General features: G+C 39.4%; 1 protein-coding gene across 7 annotated transcripts in view; it reads left to right on the top strand.

Moving 5' to 3' along the window:
* The window catches only part of enox2 (ecto-NOX disulfide-thiol exchanger 2), a 208212-nt gene that overhangs the window by 64542 nt on the left and 124920 nt on the right, over nt 1-18750 (top strand). Inside the window, exon 1 of one of the 7 annotated variants that reach the window (XM_079479792.1) lies at nt 1298-1464. The exons of 5 other annotated variants lie outside the window; for them this stretch is intronic. In XM_079479792.1, coding sequence (XP_079335918.1) covers nt 1443-1464 — 22 coding nt within the window. In that variant the 5' untranslated portion in view covers nt 1298-1442. Of the gene's footprint in view, nt 1-1297; nt 1465-18750 lie in introns of those variants that run through there. One more of the 7 variants, XM_079479789.1, reaches the window with a different exon arrangement.

An 18750-nucleotide genomic window follows, 5' to 3' on the forward strand; every position in this document is an offset into this window, starting at 1 on the left:
TTGATCGTGGTTGATCTTAAAGGATTGACTTTCCACATGGGAATAAAAATCACTATGGTCAGGTCAATGGGGACCATTTTTGGGTTAACTAAATTCCTTTGAATTGTCCTTCCACTGATGCTTAAATATTTCTTCTAACAGAATAGCAGATCCGTTTTGTAGTTTCCCTATCCACCACCCTGAATGGCCCATACTTGTGCATTATTTAAGAGGCCTTGGGGTTTTACTGTAGAGCTTGTTATAGTTTATGTGGCAATTAGCCATTGAGTTTAACTGTTGCTCTGCTCCCTCTACTGGTACATCACACCATCAATACAACCAAGATTTACAGTGATAAAGAAACGAGTGATATTACATAAACATTACCACCACAATTCACGAATTACCACTGTAAATAGATTTATGTCATTTCATATTATCATACTTCCTTTGGAGAAAAAAATGCATTGTTTTAATAAAACTTGCGTGCTTTTATTATAGTAAAACTGTAGAATGTAAATTAAAATTTATTTAATTATAAAATTGTGGATTGATTATCTTCTATGGCTGTAAATGGTTAAATTATTGTCATTATAGTGAGACCATGCAAATTAACGATCACTATAGTTTACCTCCAAAATGAAAAGTGAATACTTATTGTAAAAGTCTTGAACAAAAAGATACGAGTTGGGTTCCCAAATGAGATTGTTATTGTGTTTTGTCGTGTTCGTTAGCTGTATTTTGTGAGTTATAGTGGCTTAAATCAAAACAAACCAACTGCAGTTTCATTGATATTACATTTACATTTAGTCATTTAGCAGACACTTTTATCCAAAGCGACTTACAGATGAGGAAACATTGGAAGCAATTACAACAACATAGGCAACAAAATACATAAGTGCATCAAAACCAGTCCATTACAGCCTAGCACAGTAAACAAAGCTAATATTAATTGGAATGCACAAAAAAACATGATTTCTGAAAATTTTTCGTATTTTCACAAATAAAACAATTTGTTATTTTGTGCATAAATGCAGAATAATGTCTGTTTCTCAATGACAATAGATATTGCGAGTTTGTATGAATGGGTCGCTCGCGCACAGTAGTCATAACGACACCGGTCGGTGCTGTGAGGAAGCGTGCGCGCGTACTAACGGTCTCACGGAGCCGTCAATAACCGTCCGCCGGAGCGACGCGTAACAGCGTGGATTATTTGCAGCGTGGGTCCTCCTCTCTCTCTCTCTCTCTCTCTCTCTCTCTCTCTCTCTCTCTCTCTCTCTCTCTCTCTCTCTCTCTCTCTCTCTCTCTCTCTCTCTCTCTGGTCTGCTCAGCCTCGGTTTAAAGCAGTTCTAAGCGCAGCAGACCCACAGACACCGGCAGCACAGCTCCCAGCCCGGAATAACGTCCGCTTGCAGAGCCCCGGGACTTTAGCACGCGTCTTTCTGCACCCAATCCGCGGGACGATGTTCCTCGTGCAGTATACAGGTACACGATGTTTACTCGAACTTTATTTGAAACACAGTCCCGCGTATGTGCTTCGTGTTAGGGAGCCGCCCGTTAAGAGCGGGCGTTACGGACAGATATGAATGGATTCCGCGAGGATTTTTGACTGACTGGTGAGGAAATAACGGATTTCCCCGACGAACGACTTTTATGACTAAAGCTTCACTTTGACCGATAGTAGCGATCTTTCGCAACCTAGTAGTGTGCTGCCTACCTAGTGTGCGGCATTTGTAAAGATGATAGTCGTGAGCGGTTTGGCTGTTTAGGCAGCGTGTCATGATTTGAGACACAGCCGCCGTCGCTGTGTCATTGATGGAGCGCAATGTTTGACAGCTCGTGCGATTAAAACGAGAAGTGTCATTCAATCGTCGTAATGACGTTATAACGGCGTTATTAAGCGTCGTTTCTCGCCTGTGTTTTCAACGTGCGCTTTTTGTTTCTGCAACCTGATGTTTAAAAGGCAAGCCGACCCTGTGTGCAGAGGAACCCAATCCACATGTTCGGTGCTTTTTTTTTGTGTCATTTATAATCTGTTTTATAGATTATTCTGTGCTTGACTATAGTATATGTACAGTCATTTATGTCGCCAGGGGGACTACTTCGTGCTTAGGAACAGTAAATGTGCTGCCAAGGTCAATAATAAATCAAGTGTTTAAAACAAAGTTAATCTTAGTGAAATAAACAACAAAACCTGAACGATTAAGATCATGTGCCATTAGAAATAATAGAACTAGAAACTCAGTCTTCGTACTGCTGTTGTGACGCTTGTGTCCTTGGTGTCTTTTGTTTTTATTATGATATAAATGAAACACATGTTTGTACTTGCAGTGTTTAAAATGATGCACAGGTATACCTGTGCTGCACAGGTGTTTGTTGACTTTCAGTAGTCAGTATTTTTTCTCTATGGTGACACAAGCTGTGTAATCTTCTTTCAGTTTGTCTATGCAACTCATCAAACATATGTAGCAAATATAAAAAGGGAAAAGCCTCTTATTGCTCTGTGACATTCATGAACTTCCTCACACAGCTCTTTTGGTGGGTAGGGGGTGGGCCTTTAAATGGCACACAATGGATAGGATGGATCTCTGGGCTTTCGTAAGAGTAGAGGAGCTGAAATGACAAAGGCTATTTAGGCATACAAAACATTGTTTTTTATATAAAAGATAAGTTGAAAGAAATGAATCGTTTGTGTTTAGTGGTGGGTAGATGTCTGTGGTTGGTGATTTATTGTCTTTGAAGAATAAAGAGAGGTTTAAATGAAGAGAAGGATTGTGTTTGATCCAAATATGTTTGCTTTTGAAAAAGGGAATAGAAAATGTAATAACCATGAAACGTAGAATAGGTATTAATAAGTGGGTTTTTTTTGACTCACCATCAAAAATGGTCCTCTTTTCCCAGCAGACTGGGATCAGTTCCCTTTTACTGTATGAAAGATAAGCATCAACGGTATTCACAATTTCTCATTATGTGTTGGAGAACAAAATCTTCCTTTAGGAATATGTTCAGTCTCCTAATAAACGGGATTTGTGCATTTTTCTACGAAGAAACAAGAAAATACATTTAGCGTTAGTAAAAGTCACAAGTGTTTCTCTTCTCTCCTAGTGTTTTCAATAATAAAATAAATGGAATATAACGGAGGCACCAAGCGCAATGTATTTGACATTTGATGATATTGCCAGAGGGCATATACAGTATCATGCTGTCAAACAGTGTTTGACACAGCAACAACAAACATTTTAGTTTGCTGCTAAATTAGAAAAGCAGCAGGGTTAATGTGATGTTACGAAAGGAGGTCGCGTTGAACATTTTACAGGGGTGCGCTGCAATAATAGAGCAGCCATTGAGGGATCTTACAAATGTTTCTATCTTCAATGTAACCATGGAAACAAAAGGATAAAATGATTCAACAAACCTGTTGCTCTTTCGAACCAACTTCAAGTATGCTATTACATTTTATTTTGAGATTTTTATATCGCAGGACATGCTCAGTTAGTATTTGCACTGATACTTTGTGTTATCAGACCATTTCGAGATCTCTTCTGAGATTTATGGACTATGCTTTTTTTTTTAGATAGAGACATGCAAGTATAGTTTGCAGACAAAATGAATGATTTCACTATTCGAAAATGTAGCCACTAATGCATTTTGGTTGAACTCAATTTATTTAAATGGCGTAATTGTGTATTGCCTTTCCAAACAAAACTGAAACCTTTTCGGGATTTAAAGTTGTTAAACAAGTCTGTTGAAAATTGAATACAGATTGTTGTTTGATTCCGTATCCGTCTGTATTTGTGTTCTCACTCTGCATTATATTTGTTATTTTTCAACGTATTGTTTTCTTTAGCTTTGAGAGTCTTTGGTGTGCATGCGCTCCTCTCACCTCATTTGAATGCACGTGCTGTATTTTAGCTTTAGTCGAGTTTGTTGTACTGGCACGGCTCTCCACATGGCAGTCGCTTTAACAGTTTGCACAGAGCTGCGTCTTTCTGTGGTTCTCTAATTAAAAGCCATGGTATCCAGCACTAAAGAATGGTGTACCTGATAATGGACACTGCAACAAATGCTCGTCTGTGTTGGATAATGAAAAGTCATGCTGGGTAAGAGTTATCAGCCCTGGTTTTATTATTCCACTTGTTTTCCCTAAGTTTCGAGAAACGTTTTAAGTAATGAGGCATAGTTATAAATGTTTTCTCGATTTGACCGTTTCAGCTTCGCAAAGAAAACAACAAATATAAATACAAACGTGAAGTTGATAAGAGCGCTAGTGTTAAATAGGGCCCTTTTTACTGATGTTAGTTTCTCTTTAGAACGCATTGTTTCTAGACGCACCTGTCTGCTTCTATGAAATCTTTCATCTTAATGAGAAATGCATGCAGGGTTTTTTAGCCTAATTGTTTTTTATGAGGCCCGTTGTGTATTTATCTTGTTCTCTAATCTCAGATGTGCCAGAACACAACAATGCGGTTCGGTCTCTCTCCATCTGTTAAATATTATGTCCCAACACATTTACGTATAAAAACATTACATTCTTGCCTGATCTGTTCCTTCTGTCACATTGGTACGGTTTAATGGGTGACAGGAAGACGGTAACTCATTTTCTCACTGTCCTTTTGAAATTTTTTCGTCCAAATTTTGCTGTTCTTCTAAATGATTACATACTGTGTTGTCGAAATTGACAAGCACTTGTTAATACTTTTTTTGGTTAGAAATTTGCAAAACCCAGTGACAAACATAAAGGGTGACTAAAAATAATGATCGTTGGCAAAAAAAAGACATCAGGAAAGGTTTCAAAAGCACAGCAGCCATATTTTTTTACTATATGATGTATGTATATTTGTGCATTGTTCTTTATAAAATGTGTGGATTCTGTAGATGTTTTTGCCCAGTCTGGCTCAGGCAACCTAACATTTCTACATAGGTCTTGTTTGACCATTACTTTTGCTGAAATTGGAAGTGTGTGAAATTTATGTTCTATCGGAGCATCCAACTGTTCAAAAGAAAATCCGCTCCACGCGGCCCTGTAGGCTCTCAAGGCAAAGGAGGAGGTTTAGGTTCAAGTGTCTGTGACAGCATGCCCTCTGACTCAAATGCTTCCTGAAGTGGAAGCGAGATAGGAGGCACCCTTGAATTCAGCTCAGACCCGCATAAACTAACAAGGCCTTATCACATCGAGTTTAAGGAAGCAAGCTTAATAGCTGAGAGGAATCCGCCTCGCTTGCTGTGATAAGTAATGGCTTTGAGTCCAGCAGAACTGTGGAGCTTGTGTTTCAGATAACCTGAAACACTGAAAAAAATGAGAGATCCCAGTTTATCATTGCCACCCAACTTGCGAAACACAGCAGTTGTCTAATTTAACCTCACCAAAAAGTGTTGCTTGTCCACAAACGGGAGCAACTTTTTATGTTTCTCTATATCTAATTTAACCCCAGAGGGATGTTAGTCTTATTGAGTCAGCGAGGCGGCATTGCACACTGGCTTGCCCAACCGCCAAATGCAACCACTGGAGAAGCACTAAGCGTCCGTCCTCATCCCAGTTTGTGATGGAGCAGATTGGTAGCTTAAGGTCTGATGTGCACTTCTGTAGGGGTTCTGCAGAGAAGACGGGGCCAAAACGGGGAGCTTTACCTTCGAGGACACCGGTAATACTGGCCATCACTGCCAGCATGGGAGATAAAACGTATCTTTTTTTGCTATGGTATTTTTTTTCTTACCTTCTCAGCGCTGCCAGGAAAAACAATTGGAAGCAGCACAGCATACAGCATGATGGATCATCGAAGAGATGCAGGATACTACATCTCTCAAGTGCGTCTGTGTTTGCCAGGGCTCCGGAGAATGCACAGAGATGCAACCGCTAGCTCCCCGTAGATAATGAAAAAAATTACACGTTCCTCCTATTTTTTGACGAACACTATAAATCTGCGCTGAAATTGCTTTTTCGTTTAAGCCTGACTCACACTGTACGTAACCCAGATATGTGAAATAAAGAACCTTATTCTTTAATATAGTTACAACCTTTCATCACCTTGTGCACTTGCTGCTCTTAAAATAATTCATTCAAAAATCTAAATATTTTATGATGACTCTTTTTTTTCCTGTGAAATACAAAAGAAGATATTTTGAGAAATGTCTCTGTGGTTTAGTTACCAGCATGGCAAAATGGCCTTTTCTGTAGAAGGTTTGAAATGACATGAGACAAGTAAATGATAAAAGAATGTTCTATTTTTGGTAAACTATCCATTTAACTATCCAGTGTCTATATAATTCATGCATAACATGTTTGTTTTCTTTGTTTTTAGCATGAAACAGCGACTTTACTTTAGTCCAGATTTCACTCAGTGATTTTCCACTGTTTTGATATTGGGTTCGTCAGCTGCTATTTTTACTGGTTTGCATAAACACACAGACCCCTAAAGACCACCTCCTTTCATTAGTCATTTAAAGTCCTTAAAAAAAAGTTTTACAGCAGCCTGCAATTTGAAAGCCGAATGAACAGCGCAGTGTGCGATTTGAGGTCGGACGTCAAAGGACAGACTGTAACTGTTAGTGTATAGTCCTTTACAAGTCTGATGTGCCAGTAACCGGCCTCTTTCAACCTTTAATTGGACTTTAAAAGCGGCTTTAAAAATACTTTAATATTTCTACGTTTCTTTTGGCAGTTCCTACCTCCCAACATACCAGTTTGGTTTAGCTCAATGAAAGTCAAGGTATCAGAAGGGTGGGATGATTTACCTCTGGTTTCGCCACTAACTTTATTGCTCTATCTCTATTTTTACCGTAGGAATGCTCTCTGTGGAGATGATCCAGTAAATCTCCGTAAGCTAAGGGAGGTCAGCACTGGTTTACAGCTGGAGATCTTTCATTACTTTTTTGTTTGTGCTTTGACCTCCCCTCAACCTTGATACTCGGCAATGCTGTAAATCTGTAAACTTCTTAAACCTTTCAATTCTATTTAGTATGTTAAGCTCTTTAGTTTATACACAGGGGGAATTTGATGGAGTTAAAGAGTTTAATTTGATACCAAGCGTTTTGTGCTTTTGTTGGCCTTTTATCTGTTATGTTCACTAGACCTTTTGGAAGTGAACAAAGGATAGTCCATAGTCATTGTTTGAGGTTCCCGAAAGATTCAGTAGCCACCTAATTAATTTGACAGAAAGTCACCTTCATTGTTCAGCCTTGTTCCCTTATCAAGCTTCCAACATACTTGAAACCCTTACAGCGTGTTTCCGGGAAGCGAAACGAGGGTTCAAGCGTGGTTGTATATCATTCCATATATGAAGTTCTATTGATAGCAGCACAACCTCTCCAGGGTACAGGGTAACCGGGAAAATCTCTCCCTGAGGTTAAGGACATTTACCTTTAGATGACGTATCACATTCTGAGAGCTCTAGGTAAAGGGTAATGCTTGCTGCGAACATCTACTGTTAGAGAAATGTAATTAATTGAACGATTTTCAGCAACGAAAGGGCTCCTGCATGCTTCCTGTACTCTCACCCCGCAGTGCTAAAATGTTTTCAAACTGTCACCGTGACCTCGTATTCATGAAGCCGTGGCTAATCACAATCAGTAGCTTCACAGTAGCAGTGTGGTGTTTAATAGGGGACGCACCAGGTGTCTGGATGCTCAGCGGCTCCAATTGGTTTACTCCGGCCTGCCATCTTGGCTCAAAGGCCACCGCTGGCCCCCAAGATAATCCATCTGTCAACACCTGTCAGATGGTTCCCTGGTGCCCGTGCACCCACATGCCCTCGTTGACAGGGGGATTCAGCGTCATCATGGGAGGCCATTTGACTGAAGCCTCTGCAGGTGTAATCTCAAACTCTTTGATATACGCGGAAAGTCGATGGCATTCTTAAGCTAATGACAAAATGACTGACCTCTTTCATTTCCTGCGGCTCTGGTCATTAGGGAGTCGTGCAGGAACGTGATAAGGCCCGTCGAGGTCAGAGATACATGGAGAGGGGAGCTGCCAACAATTGACTGAATATCACGGCAGTGAACATAGCCATTAGAGATAGAAAGTAATTGGATCCACAAATCAGCAGATGGGTACAGGTTTATAGCGGCGAACAGCTTTATCACTTTATATTTTTGGGATGGAGGGAGGGCGCCGGGGTTTTGACATTGTGGGTAGTTTCTGACAGCGGGCAGCGTGCCACTTAGCCATCAGGGTCCTTGTTGGCGAGAAAGATGGAAATTCACCTAACTCCATATTAGGTATATGCATGGCACAGCTGTGGATCTGACGTAATGTGACATTTCTTGAGTTTTTTTTAAGTGAATTCAGTTCTCTTTTAAAGAGCATACTGGTGATTTCTTTACTTAGCATTGGGAGAAAGTTTGCCAGAGCCTGGGTGCTGAGATCTGCCAATTCTTGGATGCTTGTTCTTGTTGTTCTTCAACTTTATAGTTGGATTTTTGTGTTTTTATAGCAGCACAGTCAGAGAGAAAGTAGGAAGGTTAGAGGAAGGTCACTAGAGAGAAAACTGCGTGATATGACTGAAAAACAGAAATGCATTAGAGCACCAACTTCAGTCAATTATTCAAACCTCTCTCTCGCCTTTCTCTCTTTTTACCCACATCTCTCTCTTTCTTGTCCTTCGTTCTACACTGATGTCAGTGTGAAAGATGGGAAAGCTAGATTAATTGTTTTCTACAGGTAATCGAGGCACCTCGAAGGCTCTGCTTATTTGAATCCTTGCGAGGTCCCATATGCCCCGTGAAATCTGTTCCTCTTCTCGGCGAGTGTTATCGTGTTCAGTGAAGCGGCTCTGCATTGAGACAGGCCAGGCCTGGGCTGGGCTCCAGTAACACCACAGGACCACCAGCTGATCCACAGCATCCACAACACATTCATCTTATGTGTGGATCCTTCACCCTGCGAGACTTTCTGTGCCCTTGGCCTGAGGCGTTGTTTCTTATGTAATTAAATCTCAGGATCGTCTCTGGAATTCCTTCTGTATTTAATATTAATCAATAATGATATTCTCATAATAACAATTTGGACATTATTAACATTAATTGTATAAAATCGTCATGTTAATGTTCAAATCTTAACGCTCATCTTTTGTTTTGGTGACAGCATGCACAGACTCGAGCTGGCATACACTCTACAGGTGCAAAACCTCATGATACATGTTATCACAGCATGATTTGAGAAGGGTCCAAAAGACCATCTTGTGTTCTTCAATGAAAGCAAGTGTACACTTCACAAGTGTCATTTTGAATAGCAGACTGTCAGTGTGGTCTGTTTAGTTAAGTTTTAATCTCTGTAGTCTATAATCTTCATATCCAGCCATCACCAGACCAAAACTCTAGCTGTGATGTTTAAGTGTCAAGTCCAAGGAAAGCCTAAAACCCAATCCAGTTGCTATGTGTTTTCCTTACAATATATTGTTGCATGACCACCAGTCCAAAGTTTTACAACACTTGAATGATAAGTTTCTCATCTTAAAAAGATAGGTTGATGTGTAATTATTTGAAATGAGACAAAATGATTCTGTAAAGATATGCAGATTTTTTCATTACAAAACTACATTTGAATGTAGAAACATTGTAATGGATGACTTTGACTGAATAATGAAGAAAGAACAGCCATTAGGATCTCCAAAAAGATGGGAACTCCTTTAATATTGTCTAAAAAGCATCGCAGGGTGAAACCTAAAAAATCAGTTTGATAAAATGTTAAGAGAACCTTTTTGCAAATTATAGCCAAACGTACACTGAGAGAGTTTTTGCAGTCACAACATAATTCCCAAAAGTATTTGTGATATTACATAATATTGATGACTTTACTATTATTCAAAAAAGTGAGTAATTGTTCTTAAACTTGACCAGTGGTGTGTTTTACCAAGACAATTCCAAGAACCAAGACAGTTTTGGATCTTTCATAACTCTCCTCACCCAGGTGCTACCAAAGGGTTCTTCAAAGAGATGCCATCAGCCATTTTTGGTTTCCCAAAGAATGTATAAGAATCTTATACATTCTTATTATTGTTTTTAAACAAAGAATCTTTCGTACAACAAAAAAGTTTTTCAGATGACAGAATCGTTTTGGCAAAGATGGTTCCTCTATGGCATCCTAAAGCACTTTACTTTTAAGAGTGTAGAAAAAAAGATTTCCCCTACAAGAATGGCATGTGTGCCTAAAAATCCAATCCCATGAAGTCCTTGTCTTCCGCACATTGATTTATAATGGGATTGTTGAATCGCAGGAGCAGTTTCTCGAAGAGCGGTGCCAGCGCACACTGACAGATGTCTGAGGCTGATGTCACCCCTGGGGCCGGTGGGTCTGTCAGATCAGAGAGGTGGGCTGGGCATGCTGATGAACACATCAGATAGGGAAAGGCTTTCTTCTTTATTGTGTACCGTTCTGGTATAAAGGCAAAGTTAATCTTAATGCTACGCCTTACTACAATGTAAATGAAGCCTCTCGATTACCTCTCATGGATGATCTTCCGGGAGAATTACATGTTACAAAACACACATCAAACACACGTGACAGCCTATTTGCATTTATAAGTCTTTCGATTTTGCTTCAGTGTGCTTGCAGATGTACAGTATACAATGTTATCTTTCAGAAGAAAATGTCGGAGTGATCTCTATGATAGTGCTCTGCTAGCCGCAGCGCATCAAATATTTAAAGAGTGATCCTGAAGTGCAAAGGCACAGTTTCAATGCTTTTTTACTTTAAGCGAATCAAAGAGCACATTAAATCCAGCCTGCTATTTACATTTCATTCTGATTAGATCCGAGCCACATAGATCACATGTGCCCTAGAGATTATTAAAGCACCTCACCGTTCTCCATCGTGGCTGGCTAACAGTTGGTCAGTAATGAATACTGTAATTATTTGTTTAAGGAGCGGGACATTAGCATAAAGAAGCCACAATATTTTCTCTTTAATGAGAAAATTGCAGTCGAGCCTTTTTGAAATGGCATGGCTTGGAGGTGAAAGTAAGGGTAAATAGTATTTTTTCATGCTCCTGTGGGACTGACATTGCTCATATCTCCAGGGCGTCATTAGCCGTGTCATTGACAGCTCCATTTTTCTTTTCTCCCGCTGTGTTGGTTTGGATACCTAGTGGATGCTGAGCGAAATGCCTGCGGTTTCAATCAATTCAGTGTTTTCTGTCTAGTTGTGAATTGTTGCTCACTAGATGCCCGTGAGCCTCTTGCTATTGTAATCCAGACTTGGATAAATAACCGTAATAGCTTGTTTTATCATTTAGCTTCGCCCAGAGTAATATCATAGAATTGTTGCCAATCCCGTTTGCAAAAAGTGTTTATTATTTTAGGATGGAGTTGGAAGTGTAGTTGTTGTCTTATGGCGTTGCTGATGTTTTCTACAGAATTTATTGAATGGGTACTTGGAGATGCACAGCAGAAAAGTTATTGTGTCTTTTTGAGTTATTTATTTAGTTATATGAACTGGTGTGTAAGGTCATGTTTTGAATCAGTAAAAAAGAATTGTTTTTGACATTCAGTTTTTGGTGGCAGTCCTGCAGATTCTGCAGAGATACATCGGTGTCATATACATATACTGATGATCTTGAAAATATAATTTGTCCGAAATTTTCACAAATCACTCTTCTTTTTATGTTATTGGAGTAAATGGAATACAATTTATAACCTTAAAAGACGATCTCACAGATTGTGAGATCCCCTTGGGGGATGCAAGGGCACTTCCAGGCATTCTCTTTGTTTACTTCAAGTGTTTGCTGACTGAATTGTGAATATGAACCACTATTCTTATGACAGCCCACATCAGTTTCTCTGCCTCCAGTCCAAGTTTGCTTTAGCCCACTTTGAGGGATTAAATTTTAATGGTGGTGAGCACCAAAGCCCCTGTGCAGATATTCAATTCATGTCATTGGCCTGGAAAGTGTGGGAGGTGCCGTCTAGACAGACAGCACCAGCGGATCGGAGCGGGTTTTCTTGGCCGGTTTTCCTTCCCCCCACCGCACGCACAGCTGCCCACTCCTCTCACTAAGGAGAGAGAATGAGGGAGGAAACATGTCAGTACTCAAGTGACGCTGACCCATGCCATATGCATTTGTCTTCCCTCTCTGTTTACTTTGGACGGGTAATTATACAGCCGAGGCATGGCCGACTGTTGCAGTGTTGTTTTCTCTTTGTTTTTTTTCTAATTCTGTCCTAATCTTCTTGTAAGGCCAGATAATTAATGGCAGGTCGACAGGGGAACCTGCGGTTGTCATGTTAATGGATCGGATTCAGCTTGTTCAAAACCTTTGTCGGTTGCACACACACAGGACTGTGTCCCAGGATTTTGTTTCTGCCTCATGATTTGGTACAGAGATCAGTGTTGCTGTAGTTTTGTTTTATTGTAGTTTTATGCATATTTAAAATGCATGTTGTTTGTTTATTTGTAGGTTTCATGGTACATTCAGTTTTGTTTTTATCAATTTTGCTATGGACTTTTGTTATATTATTATTTGTTTGTTTATTTTTATATTGCTTCATAAATTTGTTTCAGTTTCACTTTTTATTTATTTTCAGTTCATTATTTTACTACTTTTTACAGGTGAGGCAACCTTTGTAATTTTCGTTTAGTTTTCCAAGTAATATTTAAGATGATATTTTGATTTCAACAATCAGAAATGGTTTAAAGTTTTAGTTTAAGGTAACATAATAAAAGTACTCAATATTGCCACCGCTTTTTATTTGTCTTTATTTTGAGCCCACGTATCCAGGTGCAAATATTTGTTGGTGCCGTGACCCGGTTTCCCAAAATTGGTTTTGCCCAATTTCACAATGCCGATTTTCCAAAGTGGTTTTATTTACACAATGTCAAAGTAAACTAGAAATGTTTAACTAGTGTTTATTTTTGTAATCGTATCCAGCTGTGCATCAAATTAGACTTGCAGAGGTGCATCATTTGATCTATTCAGAATCTAAATATTTGTATGCACATTTTATGCACTCGATGCAACCACCAAAATGCATTTTGTCTTAAAACGTGCATAAAAACTAAACAAAAAAATGAAATTGATCCAGATTAACATGTAAGAAATGTGCAAAAAACGTACAATGGTAACACATTTACCAAATATATACGATTTGATGTGCATCAAAAAATTCACATGACTTGTTGCCCCAATGGACTAACTAGGGGTTCAATCTTCTTACACAGCATCTTGAATGTTGTTCTGAAATGCTTTAGCCAAAATCTGTTGTGAAAATGTTTTGGTATTATCTCCATCACTGTCTTACACCACTGTGTTCCTAAAGAGTCGACATCTGTCTTCAAAAGCTGTTTATTGTCTTTCACCTTTGCATTCTGAGGAGTCATTTATTAACGTATTATTCATGAAAAACACAGCCTAAAGTTCTCCTTAAGGAGAAGCTTACATTTTGTTCGTGATATTTGCCACCAGTTTATCAGAAAGTTTTGATTTTGTTCTCTTTGACCCGGTGGAAACATTGCTTTATTCACAAGTGATTTATAACGTTAACAACTTTGGATGGAAACATAGCTAGATAGATGTGTTTTTGCTGTTTAGGGAATGAATGAGAATGGTTGCTCTGCATGCTAGTCTTTCTCTTCCTTCAATCTAATGTTGAACTACAGAGAGGTTTCTGTCACCTTTGTTGCACAAAAGTTGTCATTTTGCCCAGAGGTGTACAACACAGAGATTTAAGGAATTTACTTTGTGCCTCACGGTCAGTGGGTAAGGTATAATAATGCTTAAAAAGCCCCTCAGGCAAACTCACAAAGGTCTTTCACGATCTGTCATCTACTGTATAGGCACAAAGCCAGACCTTCATTAGCTCACAGCAGTACAGCCAGATCGAGAGAAAAAAGGATTTGGACCTACTGTTCATTTTGCCCAGTCTACTAAAGGTTAAAGGAGGAAAAGGAGGTCTGTTTAACTGCAAGAACAAAGCAGTCCGGTGGATTAATGTTGGTTGTAAGTCACACTTTGTGCTAAGGTCTTTGTGTATGGCAAATTTCAGCTCCTTATAAACTCTTTAGTCTCTTTAGTGTAGTGCTAAGGTGCATCACAAGATAATGTGTTGGGGGTAAATAATGATGGTTCTGTAAGAACCAAGTGTCTGAAACTGTGTCAGGTAGATCTTCCACATTAAAAGTCTTTGCCCTAAACATTCCTGTTGCAACACTCCATTATCTTCTGTTATTATTCTCTGAGGGTCAAACCGTGACGCACGGCTGAGTTCACACAAACCGCATGTCATCCCCGGCCATGCCACGTAGCGGTTTAGGCACCCGGGGCGCTATCACGATGCGAGCACAGCTCAGAAAGAGGGGCTCGACGGTAGTTCATTAAACAAAGTTCACGTTAATCTGACAGGCTTTCTGTGCCGCTTTCTATTTTTACAAGACTTTTGTCATCGCAAATTATTTTCGCTAGTGCCTCATTGTCGCTGTCGAAGAGAAGAAAATAGGACTCAACGCCAAGAGCTGCTGTTTCCTCCTTTCGTCACACCAGGCTACAAGGCCCGGGGCGGACTTTTGTCCATTGGCTTTACATTCAAGTTAAGTAATCTCGCCGGAATCAGGTCATTGCGCTTTTGGCTCTTAAACTAAAAGAGAACATCACTCTAATTGGGCCTAGCTGGAAATTTGTGAATTGTAGCGGAGCTTCGTGCCTGTCTCTCAAAATTTGCGCTGTGAAATGTGGCTATTTTTCTTCCCTACCCATAATGCCTAGGGTACTCATTTTTCTCCTGTTACGTCTAACATTAAAGCAATATAAGTATTAGGGAGTCTTTCTGTCCGTTTTAGTACTGCAGTCAGTGGACTCATGGACAGGCGACACGCAAATGAGCAATTATAGCATTATGGAGGTGACAAAACTTGAAATATAAATTCTCAGAGGTATACAATATAAAGGTTTTTATCACCAATATATTGAGTCTTCTGTTTATATTTTACTAAACCCCTGATGAGACCAGACATCAGGCAAATATCAGTCTATACACAAGGTTTCTATTTAAAAGAGACACAAATTCATGAGTTACGGATCTTACAAATAAAAATGCACGTTTTGGAGAGACAACATGCTTTGTAGGATTTCTGTGAATCAGTTTGTTCGGTGAACAAACCAGAAGCATTAATACCCAACACATGGAGAAGAAATGGCTTTTCTTAGACCATATAATAGTTATTTTAATTTTCAAGTGACCATTTATGAGATGCATACAATAATGATGCATACAATTTATGAGATGCATACAATAATTAAATCAGGAAAACTGATTTAATTTCACCAAAAATGAACTTAAAAAACTTTAAGACTTCACATGGGTATTTTTTACACCACAGAATAGTGACATCTGACCTATCAGTACGATGAAAACCTTTGGTAAAAACCTTTGGTTTATTTTTTTATCTTTAGGTTGCCATTTGCAAGGAATTGCCCTAATGCAGTCCAATCCCTAGGAACTGTCATTTTGCCAAATCTCCTAATGGTTTAAGCATCTGTGGTTATAATGTAAGTTAGGCTATGGTTTTCACCATTTGATTCATGTTAGCAAGTGGTCGTTTGATTATTTTCAGAAAGCCATTCACACCATGCCATGGGCACATTCACGTGCCGGACAGCTCGATGCACGAACCTTACGGGTCACATTGGCAGCGGGTTGCGCATCTGGTTTCGTTATTACTTGTAAGGGTAGAGACATGGAATAGATAGACAGGGTTTATTATTAATATTATTCCATGACATGAGCTGAGCTGAGGATAAACTTATCTGTGTTCTTTAAATAGGAAGCTGATTTGTTTGTGTCAGTGAGTGCCGGAGATATTCGCCAGGCCTGTAACTACAGCTGGTGAAATCAATTAAAAAAGAAATCAGGAACAGTTAGTTCCTCATATAACATGAGTTGATATGTTGTCTGGTGTTACGATGCCAATAATACAGTGAGTCGCATGGGGTTCTGATGTAATACATACTCAAAACTCATATCACTTGCATTTAATTATTTCCCTCTGCAATGTGTATTGCATTTTATGAGGGAAAATAATCTGTAAGGCTTTGCTGAGAATTATTGACAACATTTAAGCTTGGGAATTGATAGGATCTCCATATTGTCAGATTGAATTTTTATCTGATCTAAAGTGCCTCCAGAAATGTTGATTTCTAAATGAATATCAGGTATTAGTTCACACATTTACCTATCCGTCAGATGGGCAGGAAGGTTATTTAAGTAAAGCAATCGGCATAGTTCACAGCAGCTCATTCATTCGGTAGAACTTGTGTTTAATAGTTATAATAATCCCTATACAATTCAATAGGTTTGAAAAACTAATATTTGTGTCTGATATAGAACAATTATAGAGAGGGATAGAATTGTGACAGACCATCTTGGTGTGAATATAAATGTGTTTACTGAAGGGAGATGGGAGCTGTGATTGTGTTCTTCAGTCTGTTCTTGCGGGAGCATCGACTGTGCGGGTGGATTTGTTGTAATTTAACAAGGTTTAACCTTTATTTGATCACATAGTGTGGAGAAATCTGAAAACCTCAGCCCAGCTGTTACCTTACACAATACTTTTAGAGGATTTGGCGAAATGTAGGGAAGTTGTCAGACTTATAGATGCAATATAATATGCGTATGTCTTCAGAGGTGTATAAAGACTTTACATAATGAAGCGTTATGTTTTTATTACCTTAGAATGAGCTGTTTCTATCTACATACACCGTGGGTCCCCTTACATGGAATTTTGCCATGTTGTTTCTACAGTAGCCCTAAACGGACAAACTGCTCTACAGAGCGGGTTTCGTAAATACGTTATCTCATTCGGTAAAGAAGTGAAAACGTGTCAACATCTTAGTTCTGCGTCAGACACCGTAGTGCTAGAAAGGGAGGGGTGAGTGGTGGACTAAGCAATTTGCAACCTCACCGCTAGATGCCACTAAATTTCACACACAGGACCTTTAATACTGATATCTTACTTTAGAAAAAGTACAAGAGTGTCAAGTTATACAGTATAAACTATACACAAATCAATGCAACCCAAAAATCCACGAAAAGTACTTTAGCTCCACGTCAGGGTCTGAGCAGACATACGCACTTTTGTTGCCCGAGTACTGCAGGATTAAAAAACGATATAAGCCATTCTTGCCACTCGTAAAGGACTTGGACCTTGCCAGGTTAATGACATTAATTAGACATTGTTTACAAGGCGGAGAATTGAAACTGTTCTGCTGTGTACAATTTCAACAACATTTGCGAATTATAGATTTCACACCGTCGTATGCTTGTTTTCTGTGCGTAGGTTCGTTTGATGAATCATACATACGCACTTTAAGAAATTAACGTAACATTTATTTTGGACTGTTTCTTTGCAGCATTTTATAAATGCGACCCCAGGACTTTTTACAAGAACTGGTCCCCGAAAATTAAGAATACCATGGACTGTCTGAATACTCAAATACAAAGTAGTAACAATTTAACCTTTAATAAATGTTTGTGATGTCTGCTGTGTTTAACATAGTCACAATAGCTTCATGATTCCTGTAATATTATTTTTTTTAATAATAAAACCACAAACAGCCAACTTTTGTTATAAGCTTACATTGGATGTGTGAGGGAAAGCGATCGTATCACACTGCCAATCCTCTTCCGCCACTGAGCAAATCTTCATTTCTCTTCATAGTCTTCAGAAAGACAGTTAAACGTAGGCTATATATTATAAATACATCAGGTTATGTGCTGTATGTGAAGGAGACACAACTGCTTTTCTGGTGAGATTTGCTCGTGAATATATTTTAAGTAATATAATGCGAACTTGCAATTGCTATAATTGTGGTACAGTGCGAGAACACGTCCGTCTAGCGTGTTATGTTTAAGTTTGTGATCAACAGCCTGGCAGGCAATTAGAAGGATAGGGGCACACAGGGGGATAATCACCCTTAAGAGGAGGCAAGTGCCCCCATGGCCCCACCCCTGGATATGCCATCGCTTGTTAGAATCCCACATCCTTATTCTCATCAGGTATTCGCACCATATAGTGCTGCTGGTATGGTTTCAACAGAATGTACCTTATGTGATTGAGGTTAGGAACCAAAGATCCAGGTCACGGTGTGATGTTATACGATCTTCAGTCACTTCATTGCATGTACGATTCCCGATATATGAGACAAACACATACCTAACACATTCTCTTTCATCAGTGCCTTTTTGGTGCGCTGATATTTTAACCGGGTTTGTTTCTTAGTTCTTAATGTGATTGTGCTGTCCGAAGGGACCGGTCTGCCAGGACGTGTTATTATCGTGCCGTTATGGACTGTTGGCTTAGATTCATTGCTAAATTGTAATCTATAGCCAGACTAATTGCCCCCATTCTTAATAATGTTAACTGCCTGTGTGACCTTCCTGTTTCCTCTGTCTGAAAGACCTGTCTACCAATATCTCCAGAGACTTCTAGGAAGAGATTGCATGTGAAGTACACTTTCACATCCTGACATATTTATTTCATCCTCACTTAAGTTTGGTTTACGATGCAAAAAAGTAAACGCATCGGAGCCGATAGCCTTGCCGTAAAGTGCTACGACATATAGCGCTGTTGCGCTCCGGGGGACCCGAGTTCGAGTCCCGGCTCGAGGTCCTTTCCCGACCCCAACCCCTCTCTCTCGCCACTTCACTTCTCTAAACAACAGCTGTCTAAATAAAGGCAAAAACGTCTCAAAAATACAATCTTAAAAAAATATGTATATAAGTAAACGCTGGAAACAGATCAGAATATGGTTCAGCGGTAGTCATACGGCCCTGTATTGCCTTTGG

This window comes from Barbatula barbatula, assembly GCF_947034865.1.
Source record: "Barbatula barbatula genome assembly, chromosome: 18".
Lineage (NCBI taxonomy): Eukaryota > Metazoa > Chordata > Actinopteri > Cypriniformes > Nemacheilidae > Barbatula > Barbatula barbatula.